The sequence below is a fragment of the Panthera pardus genome, unplaced genomic scaffold, assembly GCF_024362965.1.
Source record: "Panthera pardus isolate Hobbes unplaced genomic scaffold, ASM2436296v1 HiC_scaffold_8, whole genome shotgun sequence".
NCBI lineage: Eukaryota > Metazoa > Chordata > Mammalia > Carnivora > Felidae > Panthera > Panthera pardus.
The window spans coordinates 78,670,969-78,689,772 of NW_026527013.1; the positions used below are offsets into that span (position 1 = coordinate 78,670,969).

General features: G+C 46.0%; 1 protein-coding gene and 1 long non-coding RNA gene across 7 annotated transcripts in view; one reads left to right on the forward strand and one right to left on the reverse strand.

Annotated features, from left to right (window-relative positions):
* Window positions 1-9,526, reverse strand: part of LOC128775538 (uncharacterized) — a 36,730-nt gene extending 27,204 nt beyond the window's left edge. Inside the window, exon 1 of the long non-coding RNA XR_008420296.1 lies at window positions 8,811-9,526. This is a non-coding gene — a long non-coding RNA (uncharacterized LOC128775538). The remainder of the gene's footprint in view (window positions 1-8,810) is intronic.
* Window positions 9,527-9,532: 6 nt separating this feature from the next.
* The window catches only part of ATXN7L1 (ataxin 7 like 1), a 246,326-nt gene continuing 237,054 nt past the window's right edge, over window positions 9,533-18,804 (forward strand). For all 6 annotated transcript variants that reach the window (XM_019451201.2, XM_019451202.2, XM_019451204.2 and 3 more), the window contains exons 1-2: window positions 9,533-9,752; window positions 10,278-10,346. In XM_019451201.2, coding sequence (XP_019306746.1) covers window positions 9,572-9,752; window positions 10,278-10,346 — 250 coding nt within the window. In that variant the 5' untranslated portion in view covers window positions 9,533-9,571. The remainder of the gene's footprint in view (window positions 9,753-10,277; window positions 10,347-18,804) is intronic.

Below are 18,804 nucleotides of genomic sequence, written 5' to 3' on the forward strand. Positions count from 1 at the left end.
TTTTTTCTAACACACAGCAAAACGTGTAAAACAAGAGCAATGAAAACTGTGGAGCTGGTACGGAAAATTCAGGCCAAACAATGGAACAGAAAAGGGAGCTCAGAAACAGACTCATGTATTTGGGAAGCGAGTATATGACTGATCTCTATGGAAAGTCTAAACTATTCAATATACGCCTGGAGAAAACTGGTAGCTGTTTGGAAAAAGCTCAAAAATAAAAATGTTTACCTCACATCATTAACCAAAAATATCTAAGAGCTAAAAGTGAAAACAAAGACCTGTAAAGCAGAAAGAAAAAATACAAGAAAATATTTTATGGCCTTAGGGAAAGAGAAGGTCTTCTTAAGCAAGACATAAAATGCAAAAGGCCTGAAGGAAAAGTCCAATACATCTGACTACAAACAAATGGAAAAAAAAAAAAATGTGCATAGAAAAGATGCCCCACATGAGGTTAAAAGAAGAAAAGCATCAAGCTGGAAAATTACATTATTTTCAAACGAACAAAATCTCTAAATCTAGAATGTAGACAGAATTCCTACAAATCAATAAAAGGATCTAAAAATACCAATAACAAATCATCAAAAGATACTAACGGCAATTTACAGTGTGAAAACACAGTGGACATAAGAACGAATGCTCAAAAAATATATCAGACATGAGGGAAATATAAATTAAATAAGATTTTTTCAATCCTAATCTTGGCAAAATTAAAGTGTTTGAAAACGTTGGGTATGAGTTAGGGCGTGAGGAAATGGGGCATTCCTATGCTGCTAGTCAGAGCGTGAATCGATCAGCTACTTCAGAAGACAATTTGGCCAAACTGTGAAAATTTAAAATGCACATACCCAGTGATTGTACTTTTGGGTAGAAAGACTTCTTCATGTGCCCAGGAAGCAGCTATAAAAATAAAGATGTTGACCACCCTATGTTCTTAAAACCAGAAACCTCAATGTCTATCACTAGGACGACAGGCAGGCTCTGGAACATTTTGTGGAATATTATGCAGCAATTTAAAAGAATGAGGTATTTCCATACATAATAACATGCAGTCGCATATGTGAAAAAAGAAAATTGCAGAAAAATATCCACAAAACGGTCTGTTGCCCCTGTCAATCTTGTTTATGCAAGGCTTCTTTCTCAACCAAGGATAAAATACGTATTTCTACCAAATGATGTTGTTCATGTTTAAAAGAAAATTAGAATATACATGCAGCAATATCATCTATGCCTGTAATGATAAATATATACATAGGTAAGTGTTTAGAAAATGGTATGAAAAGCTGCCCTCAGATTTGGGGGTAAGGGAGTGATCTGGGGGCAGGGTAGGGACCACATTTGAAGCAAATACTCAAAGGGCATTTCCCCCTCATCACTACTGTTTTACTGTCTCCTGGGAACACACTCATTCATGTGTGATTTTTAGGATTCAGTATTAATTTTTTTTATAAAAGACAAATAAATTGGGGGGGGATAATTTGCAGAGACCCCACTCTGCTTACTATTAAGACAAGTATTTACACTGTCATGCAAAAACAGTTTTGCCTGCAACCACACTTTGGATTTTGCTGTTTCTCGGAATAACAGAAAAGTCTTGTAGGGCCCTCCCCAGAACAACAGGGACATGCATCTTGCCCTGAAGTCCCTGTCCAGTGAAGTTTCAGGCAGAAGTTTCTGACAGAAGTCTCCATCAGGTGATGCAGGACAGTAGCCCCATACAAAGGAAAAGGAGCTTTAATTTCCTTTTTTTCCCCCAATTTTAATTTAAATTCTAGTTAGTTAACATATAGTGTAATAGTGGTTTCAGCAATAGAATTTAGTGATTCATCACTTACATATAATACCTAGTACTCATCACAACAAGTGCCCTCCTTAATGCCCATCACCCATCTAGCTCTTCCCCCACCTACCTCCCTCCATCAACCTGCAGTTTATTCTCTATAGTTAAGAGTCTCTTGTGGTTTGCTTCCCTCTTTTTTTTCCTTCCCAAATGCCACATATGAGTATTTGCCTCATATGGTATTTGTCTTTCTCTGACTTATTTCACTTAGCATAATACACTCTAGATCTGTCCACATCACTGCAAATGGCAAGATTTCATTCTTTTTGATTGCTGAGCAATAGTCCATTGTATATCTATACCACATCTTTTTTTTTTTTAATTTTTTAATGTTTATTGATTTTTGACAGAGAGAGAGATAGAGCATTAGCGGGGGAGGGGCAGAGAGAGAGGGAGACACAGAATCCGAAGCAGGCTCCAGCAGCCTCTGAGCTGTCAGCACAGAGCCCGACGCGGGGCTTGAACTCACAGACCGCGAGATCATGACCTGAGGTGAAGTCGGACGCTTAACTGACTGAGCCAACCAGGCGCCCCTATACCACATCTCCTTTAACCATTCATCAGTTGATGGACATTTGGGCTCTTTCCATAGTTTGGCTGTTGTTGATAATGCTGCTATAAACATTGGGGTGCATATAACCCTTTGAATCTGTATTTTTGTATTCTTTGGGTAAACACCTTGTAGTGCAATTGCTGGGTCATAGGGTAATTCTGTTTTTAACCTCCTGAAGAACCTCCATACTGTTTTCAGAGTGGCTGCACCAGCTCACATTCCCACAAACAGTGTAAGAGGGTTCTCCTTTCTCCACAACCTCGCCAACATCTGTTGTTTCCTGCACTGTTAACTTTAGCCATTCTGACAGGTGTGAGGAGGTATCTCATCATGGTTTTGATTTGTATTTCCTTGATGACGAGTGATATTGAACATCTTTTTATGTGTCTGTTAGCCATCTGGATGCCTTCTTTGGAAAAATGTCTATGTCTTCTGCCTATTTCTTCACTGGATTATTTGTTTTTTGGGTGTTGAGTTTGAAAGATTCTTTATAGATTTTGGATACTAACCCTTTTACCCCATATGTCATTTGCAAATATCTTCTCCCATTCCGTAGGCTGCCTTTTAGTTTTGTTGATTGTTTCCTTCTCTGTGCAGAAGCTTTTTATCTTGGTGAGGTCCCCATAGTTCATTTTTGCGTTTGTTTCCCTTGCCTCCGGAGACGTGTTTAGTAAGAAGTTGCTACTGCCGAGGTCAGACAGGTTGCTGTCTGTGTTCTCCTCTAGGATTTTGATGGTTTCCTGTCTCACATTCAGGTCTTTCATCCATTTTGAATTTATTTTTGCATATGGTGTAAGAAACTGGTCCAGTTTCATTCTTCTGCATGTTGTTGAAGAGACTGTCGTTTTTCCATCAGATATTCTCTCCTGCTTTGTCAAAGATGAGTTGACCATATAGTTGTGGGTCCATTTCTGGGTTCTCTATTCTGTTCCATTGATCTATGTGTCTGTTTGTATGCTGTCTTGATGACTACAGCTTTGTAATAGAGTTTGTAGTCCAAAATCCTGATGCCTCCAGCTTTGAGTTTCTTTTTCAAGGTGGCTGTGGAGTTTCCTTTCTAAGTAGAAGGATGGTCAGAAGCCCTCCTAGCACCAGGAGCCCTCCTGGCATCAGAGGGTCAGCCTGTTTCTGACTGGCAGCTGTTGTCTGCACAATGTAATAATGCAATAATTGCATTAATTGCAATAATGTCATATTGCAACTGAAGTAATAACCGTAGCAAACATTTACAATTGTCCTTTGTGTGCCAGGCCCCCACGGGGGGGCTCAAGACCTGGCATCTCACGAGAGTCCTCACGACACTCTGAAGAGAAGAGCCTTGGTACCCATTTAATAGATGAGGAAACTGAGGTTGGGATGGATTAAGAAAGGTTCTCAAGCAAATGACTGAAGGGCAATTCTAATGCATACCTGCCCAACTGAAGCCAGTGCTCTGGCCTCCACCCTGCACTGCCTCCCCCACTATATTAGCTGGTGAGTTTGGAGGGGTGGTCATGTGTCTTAAATTTTTATGTATTTCTATTTAGGTTAAGGGCCAAAAGTGAATTGTACAGGAGTGCTAAAGAGATGCTCTCTCTCCTCCTGTCTAACCCCTGAGAAAGAGAAACGGAGAGAGATGGGGCGGGTTCTGCCACACTGCGGGGAGCAGAGAGGCCTCCTCACCCTGCAACATCAGAGTGCTTCAGGAAGCCCAAGGAGATCAAAGTCACAGATGAATCTGCCTGGGGTGGCAAGGCAGCTTTACCTCCCCATAACACATTCCCCTTTTGGCCTTTCTGCCAAAGTCAGAATGCAAGTTGCATGTTTTTGTAGTTCTGTTTATTAATGGAGTCCGTGTTTATTCAGAGCAGACGCATGGCTAGGGCCTTAGAGTGAAACCAATAACCCAAAGCCTGGAATGCCTATTTTCTTTCCCACTCCTGTTGCTACTGGGGGTCTTTTATCCCAGTCCTCTTTGATCTAGCAACATGTGAGGGGCAGGGAAGAGGCAGGCAGCCTTGTCTAACAAGGCCAGGGAGTCAGCACACCTGCCCTCCAGATGCAGCCTGGAGCTCTTATAAAAGGTAACAACGTATGTAACAAATTTCCCCCCAATTACAATTCGCAGAGAGAGAGTGGGTGAGGGAAATAAATTTAGGGAGAAGAGTGGCAGATGGGATAGATGGATTCAATTAAGACAAAGAACATCAAACAATTCCAGGGATGCCTCATTTTAACGGAATGTCATTTTCCCCTCGTCGCCTCCAGGGAGCTCCCAACATCGGTCTAGGTAGGAAGTAGGGTGCACGCACAGCGCCTCGACCCCAGCAGGAGTTTAATATCCTCAAATGAGAGAGCTAATATTACCCCTTCTCTTCTTTTCAGTAATGAGGGAAAGCAGCCCATGAATCAGACTAAGTGAATGCAGGCTGCGTATTAGATGCACATCTCTCCAGAACCAGGTGTTATTCAAATTAAATAGGTATTTTCCACTGTCATCTCTGTTGAACTGATTTCTTTATCTGGTCTATGGAAGAGTCTCTTTTTCAATTAAACCCGCCCCTGTTATTTTTCTAAGAAAGATAATAAAACAATAAAAATATTTACACCCCTATTATCTTCCCAAACATTACCCATGAAGGGAGGAAGGTGGTTACACCTTTGCTAGACGGTTTTATCACACAGATGTTACACTGATGTGCTTTAAATGACTTCTGCAGGTCAGTGTGAAGAATGTGTAAGATTCTTGTTGCCACTAACACGATTTGTAACTCTTTACCACCGAAAGGAATACAAGTCTGCAATAACTTTGCCATACGTATAGTTGATACATAAGTATAGACATGTATATAATACTATATATGCACCACGCTGACCCAAATACTACTCCCGACTGACCTCAATTTTCATCTAAAGCCAAGTGTAAAAGTCCAGTGGTTTCATGAGCAACGCTTCCTTCATTCTCTGGCTCCCAGTGGTATAATTTAATTGACAGCCATGTTATCCAGTTACAAAGTCATAGGTGGGTTAGAGTTTCACAAAGTTGGTATTATTATCTCTATAGTCAGTGGAGAGACTGCACAAGGCTGAGAGTGGAAACCGCAATTATGCTCCGGAAGTCTAACTGCAATAATGTATACCCATTCTGATGATCAGTTAAATAAGCAATGTATCCAATGTCTATTTTGTAGAGCTGCTAAACCACTTTTAGATTCCAGACCATACTTTCCTGTGTTACAAATGAAAATGCTCCCTGCTAGAAGGGGATGATATTTAGGCTGTCACACCAGCTTCAGGGTTCTGTGTAGAAGTAATTTCTACTTGAGAGGCTCAGCTGAGGGTGGGGGCGGGGGTGGGAGTAAACTAATGTTAAAATATCAAAGCACTGCCTTATTTCTTCTTAGACTGAGGTGCCCTGACTCCTCCTATGATAAGCCACCTTTGGGTTTTTGAGTGGTTTAAAATGGTTCCTGGGAGGGGAGAAAGAATTTTCTGGAAGCCCCCAACCATTGGGCTTGAGTCCCTTCATCAATTTACTCTCCACACACCTCAAGGATGGACGGCAGGGTTGTAATGGCCATCAGTGTGGTAGCATTGCTCTCAGTGAAGATTTGTTTCCAACAGTTACATCATGACCTTGTTGTCATTGTACAATTCTTTCCATAAACTAGTGATTGAGTTTAAATAAGAAAAACTTGGGGTGCCTGGGTGGCTCAGCTGGTGGAGCGCCCGACTCTTATTTTGGCTCAGGTCATGATCCCAGGGTCTTGGAATTGAGCCCTGCATCAGGCTCTGCACTGAGTGTGGAGCCTGCTTAAGATTCTCCCTCTCTTCCTACCCCCCCACCCCCGTCCCTCCCCTGCTCATGCATGCTCTCTCTCAAATTAAAAATAAGTAAATAAATAAAATGAAAATAAAGAGCCAAAACTTGAATACCCGGAGATAAAGGTAAATTACAAAACTCAGCATAGGAGATACTAGAGTAAACCAGTCCCACTAAGCTGGCAAGGATAACACTAAACACTTTATACCCAAACCGTTGTGTATGAGTTATGTATTGCTATGTAACAAGTTACCCCAGAACTTAACAACTTAAAACAACAAACATCAATTATCTCATAGTTTAAGGCAGTCAGGAACACAAGAACACAGGAACACAGACTTGACTGGGGGCCTCTGCCCCAAGGTCTCTCATGCGTGCGCAGGGCTGTGGTCTCATCTCAAGGCTTGACTAGAGAAAAATGTGTTCCCAAATTCACTCGACATGGCTATTGACAGGATTTAGTACCTCATGGGCTTGTTGGACCACGAGCCTCAGTTCCTCACTGACTGTTGGCCAGAGGCCTCCTTCAGTTCCCTGCCACATGTGCCTCCCCCAGGGCACCTCACAAGATGGCAGTGGTCTTCCTTGGAGCCAGCCAGTGACAGCAGGAGTGAATAAGACAGAAGCCACAGTCGTTTTTGTAACCTAGCCTTGGAAGTGTCACGCTATACCTATTTGTTTAGCTGCAAGTTACTAGGTCCGGCCCATGTGGAAGGGGAGGGGCTCACATGAGGGTATAGATACCAGGATGTGGGGATCACTGTGGTCATCTTAGAGGCTGCCTACTACATCTTCCCTTGCAAGCAGAATAGAGGAATAAATACAAAAATGGAAGGAAAATCAGAAGGCAGTAGGGGAAAGGAAAAATGTTCCAGGATCTAATTACTTATGCCTCTGTGCTCTCTCCCTCCCCAAATCCAGCCATACAACATACCCTTGAATGAGGTGCCCTCTTCTCCACCTGCATGGGACCACCAAAGTTCCCCACACCATGAATATTGTAGCACTGCTTCTAACCTGCTTCCCTATCCAATATATCCGGGACACCACGGCCTTTCTAAGTCACACTTTCTACTTACCTTTACACTGCAGAGTAAGCCCCACTGAAGGGGCTTCCCATTGTCAAAAAACAAAACAACAAACAAACAAAAAAAAAAACCCCAAACTCCTTAGGCCACCATTCAGTGCCTTCCATAGTTTGACCAGGCCTGACAATAATCCCAAACCCCCAACAATAACCCACCATCCCAGGTAAACTACCTTCAACCCCAAACACACCAAGCTTGTGCTCGGCTTGAAACATCTGTGACCATCGCTCTCCTTCCCTCGGCAAGACAAGTCTTCACCTATACCATGATAAATCCTCCCCAATGTCCAAGATGCACAGCAGATCCTATCTTCTCTGTGACACATTTTCTGGTCATTCCAAACTAGATCTTAGTTCCTCCTATGAACAGGCATAGCTCTCAGAGAGCACACATTCACTGCCTGGGTGCCTGTCACTGTACTTGTTTTTTTCCAAGTGGCTGATAAGTTTCACACCTTCCTTCTTCCACAGAGACCACCAGACTGCATCTCCACACTGGGCTAGGTCTCATTTGTCTTCCCCTGTTGAAAACACTAGTCCATGACAGGCAATATTTGTTGAAAAGGTGGATGGGTGGATGGATGGATGGATGGATGGATATTTGGAAGGATATGCCACAGTGTCTAGCATATACTAGGTCAGTAATTAATAAATATTTCTTAATAGTACAAACCCTTACAAAGAGAATTCTCCACTCATTGGCATCTTCGCCATTTAGTGGTTCCTATGTAGAAACCCTTCCAAAGACAGCAGAGGAAAATCAAACTTGTCTGGATCTGACAAAACATAAGCCCATTCATACAAATATCACAACTGGAGACCAATCCACAGCTCCTCCTTCATGGCCCATCCTAACCCTGGCTTTGCCAAGTGCAGGGGCACTGGATGGCATAGCCAGGGCAGAACTCCATCTGTGCAGAGCAACTTCCAATAAGTGTGCCTCCCCCATGAGGCAGAAGCAGAGTAGTAAGAACTAAAAGGGTACTGGGGAAAATGAAAAATATGACAATTGTGAGGGAGTGTCCATCTATTTTAGGTAAGTCCTAGTAAATGAAAGGATTCAAAGAGAGAGAGAGAGAGATACCAGAAGACCTTTTAAGGCCTTTGTTGCCTACCCCTAGGGGGAAAGGGGAAATCTCAATTAAAGCATCAAACATCCCAAATCCAGAGGAAATAAATCTAACGCTTCCTTTCTAGCTGGCCAGAGTTAAGCCCGGACTGAATTCTCCCAGGAGTCGGGTTCCTGGCCATAGATTGCAGGCGCTAATCCGGGCCACCCTGGAACCACCACCGTGGGGAGCGCTGGAAATTGCTCCAGGGGCTTGGCCCTGGAAGCATCATTTTCCGAGAGAAGTGAATGTGCTCTCCCGCTATCCTGATCCTGGAGCAAGGTCTACGCAGTGGTTTCCCCGGGCGCCCGAGACACGCATCGCGCAGGGAAACTGGGGGCACCGCGGCCCTGAGTTTTGAGCTTTGCACGTCCCGCAGCCTCACTGAGATGGGTAGGCAACTGCCCTCGCCCCAAACTCACCTGCTTTTTAGAACCACTTCCATCTACCCATTGATGTCAGCTCCCAAAGGCATCCCCGGAATCCTCCACGGTCCAAGGTCCACCGAGACAGAGAAGAAAGGGTGAAGGGAGCGGTGGCTGGGAGGAGAGGTCACCAGGGTCCCCTCCCTGGATTGGGATGCTCATCGGGGGGCAGGGGGGAACACCTGCGCGGCTCCTCCCCTCTCGGTCGCGGGGGCGCCTCACGGTGGACCACAGGGAGCCGGCGAGGGAAGGACACGCTGGAAGGACTGAATGCAAAAACTTTCCGTCTTCTGGCGGCCACTCCGCGGGAAAGACCACCCCGCCTACGGCCCCGGGTCGTGCCTCTCCCGGCTCGCACCCCCGCCCCGCTCGCCCCGCTCGCCCCGGCCCCTCCGATCCGGGCTCCGGACGCCGGGCGCAGGCGGTGGCGGCGGCGGCGGCGCCGCAGCAGCTCGGCGCCCGCGCGCGCTGCAGCCTCGGGCCCCGGCACGCGGCGCTGGCCCGGCGCGCGGCCCCTCCCCCGGCGGGCGGGCCGGCAGGCGGCGGGCGGGCGGGCGCGCGGCGAGCTGCAGGCGCCTCTCTGCTGCCTCTGGCGGCAGCGCACCGCCGGGCCGAGCCCTGCCGGCCCCGGGCGCCGAGCGCCGGCTCCGGCTCCTCCCCCTCGCTCGCTCTCCCCTCCTCCGCCGCCTCTCCGCTCCCTCCTCCCGTCCCTCCCTCCCTCCCCCTTTCAGAGCACTCAATGTCGGAACGTTCCGAAGATGACGTCGGAGCGTTCTCGAATCCCGTGTCTCTCGGCTGCTGCTGCCGAAGGAACAGGGAAAAAGCAACAAGAAGGAAGAGCAATGGCGACACTGGATCGCAAAGTGCCCAGTCCGGAGGCGTTTCTGGGCAAACCCTGGTCCTCCTGGATCGACGCCGCCAAATTACACTGCTCCGACAGTAAGAACCCCACCGCCTCCTCCTCCTTTTATTATCCTGTAACCTTTCCATTCACCTAGAGCCACTGGGAAAAAGTGTGTGTGTGAGAGAGAGAGTGGCCCCCGGTGTCCTCCATGCTTCTCCCTCTCTCTCTAAATAAATACACACAGAGACAGATCATCAATGCACAGAGAGAGGCCCTGCTGCCAGGGCTGTCTGTCTGTCTGTCTGTGCCCGGCTCCCCGTGGCAGCCCGCGGGGTGGGCTTTCACAGCCCCACGGTGTATCTGTTTAAAAGGCTACTCTGTTGCTGGTTGCATAGTTTTTTTTGGTACCTATCTGGGCCAGGTAGATGGCAATCCGGACTTGGGAGAAAATGTTGCATTGTCAGTTTTTGAAAGATTTTCATGTACAGTATTTATATCGATCTGTTTGCAAATAAACACTCTCCCTGCCCCCCTTGACTTTGGCTTTTTCCCCCCTTTTTGATCTTTTTTTTTTTTTCTTTCCTCATTCTCTTTTTTTTCCTTTTCTTTTTCATCTGCAGATGTAGATTTAGAAGAGGCTGGAAAAGAGGGTGGAAAAAGCAGGGAGGTTATGAGGCTTAATAAAGAAGGTAAGTGGAGCTACTGGCATTTTAGTGTTAGCATGTGTGGCACAATCTTCACAGGATTTCGACTATAATGTGAATTGTTCTGCTGGGTACAGAGTGACTAAGGCTTGTCAAAAATCGAGCACGCCCAGGTGACTACTGCTTCATGTTAACTTCTTTCAAAGTATAAATACAACTGGGGGGGGGGGAGGGGGGAGACTGTGGAAGGCAGAAGTTTACAGCAGTTTAGTTGAGGTCCACGTTTGGACCTTCTGATGCAGATCTGCCATTCACCTTTGGAGCATCACTGCCAAATGATGGGGGGCGGGGGGGGGGGGTGTTGAAATCTCTGAAATGAGGAGCAGGGCTCCCCTCGCCGGCATCCCAGCCTTCCTTATAGGTAAATACAGAACAATTTAATGAGCCCCACATGGTCAGTGGTTCCAGCCGCCACTTCTCCACTTTCCACTGGAAACCATTGTACACGGCAAACCTTTGCACCAAGTTATGTTTGGCCCACTTTGTGTGTGGTCACAGATTGTTACGTGGCCAGCAGGGTTCGGGACATCTGTGTGTGCAGCCCCCAGCCGGTCGCCCATCTCTGTGTCCCCGGCGTGGAAATACAGTACCTGAAATGGGACACAGTGAGTAGATAGGTCATCCCAGACTGAGGCAGGGGAGGGGAGCCACAGCCTGCTGGAACTGGGCATCAAACACACATGGTCGTCATAAATAAATCATATCCTGTTCGCGTTTGCGGGCCTGCCATATGTAACTCTGGCCTATTCACATGGAGCGACTCCAGAGGCCACTTTCTGCCGAACAAATGGATGGGTTCATTTGAATTGTGATTTACTAACTGGGTGTCTTGTAAACATGGTTGGCTGGAATTGGGGTGGGAGGAAGGCGTGAGGGGGCAGAAGAGGTTGGTGGGAAGTGTGGAAGGAGTTCAGCCATAACTAGGCCGTGGGAGCATTGCTCATCCAAAACGAATGGAGGAAAGACTCCAAAGAATGGTCTCCCTCATAAACCAGGATATCGCCCTGTAAGGCAGTTAAAACCTACTTGGAAAGACAGACCTCATTTTGTGGATCAACACCTAAGACAGTCGGTTTTCTGTGCCCAGTGATCTCCTGACCATCCAGGGAGAGGAAAATTTGTGCTTTAGAAAAAATAGCATGGAGGTTAAAATGCATGCATATTCAAGGACAGTTCTTTAGCATAGTGTTCCTGCTAATTAAGCACTTTGGGAACGAAACCTTATTCAAAAGATGCTTGCCTCTAAATATCTTAGTGTGATCTTGCCATGTGTCTTTAGGACATGCAAGGGAGTGATGTGGAGTGGACTTCTTACAAGTGGCAGCTTATTTGCGCTAAACGCCCATGTATGTTGACAATGGAAAGTATCACTAGGGATTGTTTTTCTTTATGAACTCTGGAAATCTTTAAGAGCTTATGGGACTCGGTGTTCAGGCCCCTGGCAATGCCAAGGTTTTCGCAGAAGACGAGGTTGTGAAACCTTAAAGTTGAACAGAGGTCATGGTAGGGCACCCATTGGCACCTCTCAGGCCTGGGTGATAGATTGTGACCATAACACAGAAAACTCATATTCTGCACCCTCCTCCCTGCTTCTGTTTTCAAAAGACTCTTGCTCTCAGATGCTCTTCGCCTTGTGAGAAATAGATTTTTTAAAGGAAAAATGAAAAGCTCTACTCTCCTCAGAAGTCACAAGTGGTACATCCTGGTTATTATAGCCTTTGTCCTGTAAAGGTACAAAGATTTAGCTCCTAATTATATGCGTTTGCATTAAGGGCACCCACTGTTCAGTGTAACGTGCAATTGCTGAGTTCACCGAATAGCCATGTATGGGCTGAAATCTCTTTGTTCGTGGGCCTGGAGGAGCAGGCTTGGGTTAGCAATCCCTGAAGGTCTCCCCGGTATGTGCATATAGTTTTCTTTACAGGGAGAGTATACAGCACTAAATACCTGTTCCCCCCGTGGTGAGGAATTTAAGGGTCGAGCTGGGACTCGTGTCGGGATATTTGGTTGCAGGGATCTCCAGAAACACTGGTTGCATTAGTCTTGCCATGGGCCTTCTTGTTGGAGTCCCCACGTGGGTGGCTTCAAGGTGGACACGTGTTTGTGGATGGGTCTCCAGGACACAAAGGGGCTTCGATGTGATCGTGTCTATCCATGTATGTGAAACACACACATTGACCATGACACTATTGGTAGGAAGCAAGTCTTGAAAAGAAGTTTGGGCTTTAATGGCCGTGAGTGAATAAAAGAAAGGGTAGGAATTCTAACTGAGAAATGAAGGGGCATGATCCACTTTTTAATGTGATGTTTTGAATTGTGGTAAAAAATTTTAACATAAAATTTACCATTTTAACCCACTTCCAAAAGTACAATCTGGGGATACCAACTACATTTACAATGTTGTACAACCATCATCACTGGACATTTTCTGAATTTTTCATCATCCCAACCAGATACCCTGTACCCATTATACAATAGCTCTCCCTCCGCCCTCTGGTAACCTCTGGTCTATCTTCTGTCTCTATTATGAAGTTGCCTATCTTAGATTCTCTCTCTCTCCCTCTCCCACCCCTCTATCTCTCCCTCCCTATCTCTCATTTCACTTAGCATAACATTTTCATCGTTCATCCATGCCGTAGCATGTGTTGGAATTTCATTCCTTTTTAGGGCTAAATAATATTCCATCCTGTGCATGTTTTTATTTATCCAGCCACCTGTTGATGGACGTTAGGCTCGTTTCCACCTTTTAGCTGTAGTGAATAATGCTGCTGTGAATATTGTCACCATGTGATATGTTTTGTAGACTAAGCTCAGCCAGGAGAGTTAGCCTGGAAATGCAAAAGAAGAAACATAGTATCGCCTTCTGCTTGTGTCTGGCCACAGCTTCAGAAGACCCAGGAAGGGCTTGCAGTGGTTTTGAATAACCTGATTATTGGAATATACTTCCTTCTTCATTCCTCTTTCGCCTTTTTTGGCTTCCATTCACCTGTATCAGTGTGAAATGTTAACGCTTCAGAATTTCTGTAAGGAATTCTTTACATTAATGTTATTTCATCTAAAGTTAGCTAAAAGCACAGTTGACAGGAATTTGGCAAACATTTTTCCACCTTGCCAGATCAACACCTGGGTTTGGAAGGTGTGCTGACCCGTGCTTGAACATGGTTGCATGGGGTTATGCGGAGGGCAGCCAGAGTGCCAAAGGAGCCCGAGAGAGGGCTTTGGGTCATCTTCCTACAGTTCCCCTATATGACCTTGGGAACATAGGTCATATATGACCTTCCCTTCCCTGGGCCCCTTCTCTCACTTACAAAGTAAGGGAGTGGGATTAAACATTCGCCCAAGATCCCTTTGAGACTGCTGAACCTGACTTTTCCTACTGAATGTACTTCTATTTGAAATGGAGGCATGCCAGACAGGCTGTTTTTTAAGAAACAACAATAAAACGAAGCCTTCCCGTTAAAAATATCTGAAACTACTACACCGTGGGTCTGTCTTCTCATTGTATCTTCTCCTGGTGGTAAACATCACTGTCTTTCATAAACAAGCATATTCTGTGAATAGATTGTAAATGCCATGTGGTCTTGAGGACTCTGAGAAAACTGAGGGTCTGAGTTCAAAACTCAGGGATGTGTGTTGCCTAGAGGGGAGAGTAAGTTGGCTTCAATCAGTGTGGACCAATGAGGCACTGAGATTCCTTAAGAGGAGGGGTCCCAGGAATCTTATTAGCCTAATCTAAGATGTGAAATTCAGCTAGGATAGAAAATTCCAAGGAAGGCTATTCATCTAGTTAACCTTTTAAAATAATCTTCTCTCTAGCTTCGGAGATTTATCTGAAGACTTTTTTTTTCCAGCTAATTGGGGAAAAGCGCTGTGATGGAGAAGGATGGTCTTCTTTTCTCATTGTCTCACCTGAACTTTTTTTAAGCTTGTCAATTCCTAACTAAGGAACGGGGTGCATGTGGTGCATAAGTGCCCCGAACTCTATACAATGGAGACAGTAACAGGGTTGTGAGGATTGACTGAGATATTACAAAAGGACCCAGCACATAGTAAGCGCTTACTGTTTGCCTTTGTCCTTTTTTTTTTTTAACTGTTATAATGATTATGCTTATCATTTATTAATGAAGCTATTTGTAGAAAACTTTATTGTTATGGTTAACTTGGATTTTTAACTAACCAGCGACAAATGGAAGAGAGATTACTGTATCAGAAGTTTCATTTTCATCGTAAACCAGGTTATCATAATTTTATAAAGCTAGTGATTTAAAAAAAAAAAAGATTTCTGTGACATCCATGTATTTAATGGTGCACAGTGGATACGTAGTTTGATAAGTTTTTATCAAGAGGTAGAAAAAATATTTAGGCAGGTTCGGGCCTGAGGCTAAGAAGTGTTTACAGAGTTCTGAGGACAGGTGAGATGTAAACAATAATTTAGAAAATGATCGATAAGTTGTTTTATCTGGTCACTGAGACAAGAAAGTCCTCAATAGATCCTTGTTTGGGCCTTTTGGAAACCTATGCTCGTTACTTTGGGCATTTGTGTTTTCATGTTCCCAGATGTTTTGCTTTGATGGAGGTACACTTGTGGAATGCTTCCAATGTGAAAAGTGCTCAGGGTCCTGTAAGACCTTGCCGTGATAGTGAGACTTTGCTGCTCTCCTGAGATGCTGGCAGAGTTGGGGGGAACACAGCAGAAGCAGGGAGCATGGGAACATGTTCAGTTCAGGTTTAGGAGTCTTGCCGTTGTGGCAAATTGGAGGGAAGGATGGCAAGTGACCTGGTAAGAGTGAAGTGTTCCTAGACACCGAGCCAGGGACCCAGCGACAGGTGGTGGAGATTTATGGGAAAGTGTGGACAGCTCCCCTTTGTCATTATACAGACACCTCCGTATCTATGCTAATAGGAGATGGGGAGAGACCAAGTCCACAGATTACACAGATAAACCTCATTTTTGCCATTAATTTCAACTTCCTTCTCCATTAAGCCTACCTGCCTCCTCTTTTGCTAACAAGCAGCAATAATTTGTTGGCTTTGGCATTTCATTATCATTTCTCTCATCTCACCCAGCCCCAGCATTTGGGATGAAAGGACAGGAGAGACAGAGGGGCCTCCAGGTGGTAGGGAGGAAAGCTGGGAAGGAGAAGAAGGGCTTGGAGAGTGAATTAGCTTTGGAGTTGCCCCCAGCTGATGGGGTAGAGGGGGTTCCAGGACCAAGACCGCGAAGCAGAGAGAACGTGTTTCCAAAGCCATCTAGTTCTGAAAATATAAAGCTTCTAAAATGAGTACCTCTTTATTTTTTTATTTTTTATTTTTTATTTTTTATTAGAGAGAGAGAAAGAGTGCGTGCAAGCAGGGGAGAGGGGCAGAGGGAGAGGGAAAGAATCTTAAGCAGGCTCCACGCCCAGCACAGAGCCCGACACAGGGCTTGATTCCACGGCCGTGAGCCGAAATCAAGAGTCAGACGTTTAACTGACTGGGAGCCACCCAGGCGCCTCATAAAATGAGTATCCATTACACATACAAGCATTTCCATGTGCCTGTGTCTTCATGTGGACTCTGGCTCCTTCCAAAACAGGAAGTCAGACAGGGTGGGCACACTTTGAAATGCTGTATGTGAATTTGGCTTCTACGCACAGTTCCCTGTGCTGGGTTCTCATCGGATATCATTCTACATGAATAATTTTTTTTTTTAGTTTCAAGAAGATGTAGACTTTTATACATACCCACACTCATTTAAACGCTTCTTGTTTTCTTTAATAATGTTCGTGGGTTACGAAATTCAAGAAGGTGTGCAGTGAAAAGGAAGCCTCCCTCCTCCCCCTGTCCCCAGTTGCTTCCAGTAGATACGCATACATTTTTCCTTCTCACTTACCCAACACAGATGCTAGCATACTATAGGTACTGCCTGGTGTCTTGCCATATCCATTCATCTTACAGAGCGGTCCTTATCAGTGCATACAGAGCTACCGCATTCTCTTTTGGGTGTGCCCATGTGATGGGATCATAACTTAAGCCTCTGAGTGTCCTGCTTAGCTTGGTCTGTGTCGTGCATTTGAGACCGAGTGTGCTGTCACAGTGTGCCGGCACCAGACAAGGCCTGGGGATACGGCAGTGGAAAAGCACAGCCCCTGCCTTATGGCTCTTCCAACCTAGTGGCAAAGGCAAGTGTGAGAAGTCATGGTGACCGTGGTGAGTGCTCTGATAGGGAAAATCAGGGTGCCATTGAAAGCCATGTTGGAAGGACCTAGCTTACATTAGGGGCTCAGTGAAGGCCTCCCCGAGGAAATTTTATTTACACTAAAACCTAGAGGATGAATGGAAGTTTCCATGTGCTTCCAGGGCTGGCCAGCGTGGAGTTAAAGGAAGCAACATGCGTGAAGGCCCAAAGTGTGAGAGTGTATAGAATGTTCTAGAAAGAAAAAAGGCTGGCACTAGACGGAAGCTAGCAAAGCAGAGAATAAGAACGAAGTTTCTCAGCTGCGGTACTGCTTCTTCATGGTGGGGACTGTTGCGTGCATTGCAGGGTGTTTAGCAGCATCCCTGGCCTCTACAAGTAGAGTCCAGAGGCTCCTCTCCCAAAAACATCTCTAGACGTTGCCAAAGTTTCCCTGGGCTGGGGCAAAATCACCCTGATAGAGAATTACTGGTGTAAGGTGAGGCTGGAAAAGTAAGAACACAAGAAACGTAGACTGAGGTATTCACAGAAATACTCTGCTACCCTCTGTCTGTGTCTTAGGCCTACATTCCAGGTGAGTCGACCAAACTGAATACTCAGCAGGCGTATACAGACCTGTGACTATCCCCCAGCAATGGGCTACACTTAGGAGGGTCTAAAGAGAGAAGACCCCATCCCTCCCTCAAGAAGCTCTCCTCCCAAGGTTTCCAAGATGACTCCTTCAAACCTTCAGTTCCAATCTGTCCTAAATAGTGACAGTAGTGAGTTCAGGTTCTAATTCTGGGTGGCCCACCCTCCCTCACTGTGGGTAGAGGAGACCCTGAGGTGCTGATTCTGATAATGACAGCGTTTATTATATGGTGGCCCCTGATGTCAAAAGCACCATGATGAAGCATTAAGGATTTCAGTTTATAATTTATATTTAAAGTCAGGCTGGAAATACAACTGGCGTTCTGTGCAGTTTGATTACCCATGGGATTTGTCTGCAATGGGGATGCACATGATGGAGAGCAAAGCAGCTGGTTTCAGGATTTCCGTGTTAAGGACTAGAAAATAGGAAAGGGAGAGGAAGTCTGATTCCTGAGGGCTGCTGAGCTGTGCTCCAAGTGGTCTGTGGCATTATTTAGGACCATAAGGGCATGCTCACTCCAGCCAGTGGTTGTCAGGGGCTGGCTGTCTCTGGTCAGAATTGATTTAGAAAAGTGAGGCAGATTCGGTTTCTGCATGGTGTTCTGTGGACGTTGTGTTTATATCCTTTGGGCCAACCTTCCATTCGTGACACTCCGTTTCATTTATGACATAAAACAGTAGAGGCAGACGCAGTGAGACCCTGTCCCAGTCAACTCCCTTTTACCCAGGGACCCCATGCTCTGAGGTAGCCCACCGTTTACACTGCAAACCAGGATCATTTAGTGACTGCAATAGGAGCGATGCCACCAAGATGGTGACATGGGTCGTTCCTGACCTCACTCCTCACAAGAGCAACTAACAACTATCCGTGGACAAGGCACCACTGGGAGAATCCCAGAACATGGGGGTGAGCTGACGCACCCCCGGCACCACACAGACCAAGACAGACCCCCGTGGAGGGTCAGAGGAGCCCTGCTCCCTGACCGCATTGCCCCCTCCCTCTCCGCCAGGCCGATGCAGCACCACATGGACAGATTGCCTTGAGCCAAGGCTCCACCAGGGAGAAGAGAGCCCTGGGTGATGGGGACATCCAGCTCCGGGGGGTCCCCACTGCAGTCTCACCTCAACAGGGCAAATCTGTGGGGCCTGACCACTGGGAGTCCAAATGTGACTGCAGTAATCAAATGCAGCCATCATGGAGAGGGAGAAGCTCAGCCGGCGGGTTGGCCTTTTCTCCAGATTGTGGAAACCCAATGTCAAGGACTGACTTCCGTGTCTCTCTGTCCTAAAACTCTTGGTGCAATGTTGTGTCGATGGTGCACTCTGGCTGATGCTGTTTGGCTGGCTCTCTCTCATTCTCTCCCGTGGCAGAACTCCGATTGGCCACTTCAGCCAAACGGACCTGGCTTGGGACCCTGAGGCGCTTGAACTAATGATGACAGTCTGGGAAATCCCTTCCTGCAAGTGGGCTAAGGCTGAGGATCCTTATCATTCAGGGGCTAGACTTGGCTTGCCCAGTTGCCTCTAAGTAAAGCTGGAATCCCACTGTGAGGAAAGCTTTTGTTTTTATGTAGATGCTTTATCCTTGTACCTGTGGTTTCATAACACAATGCCACTTGCCAATTTTAAAGGATCAGG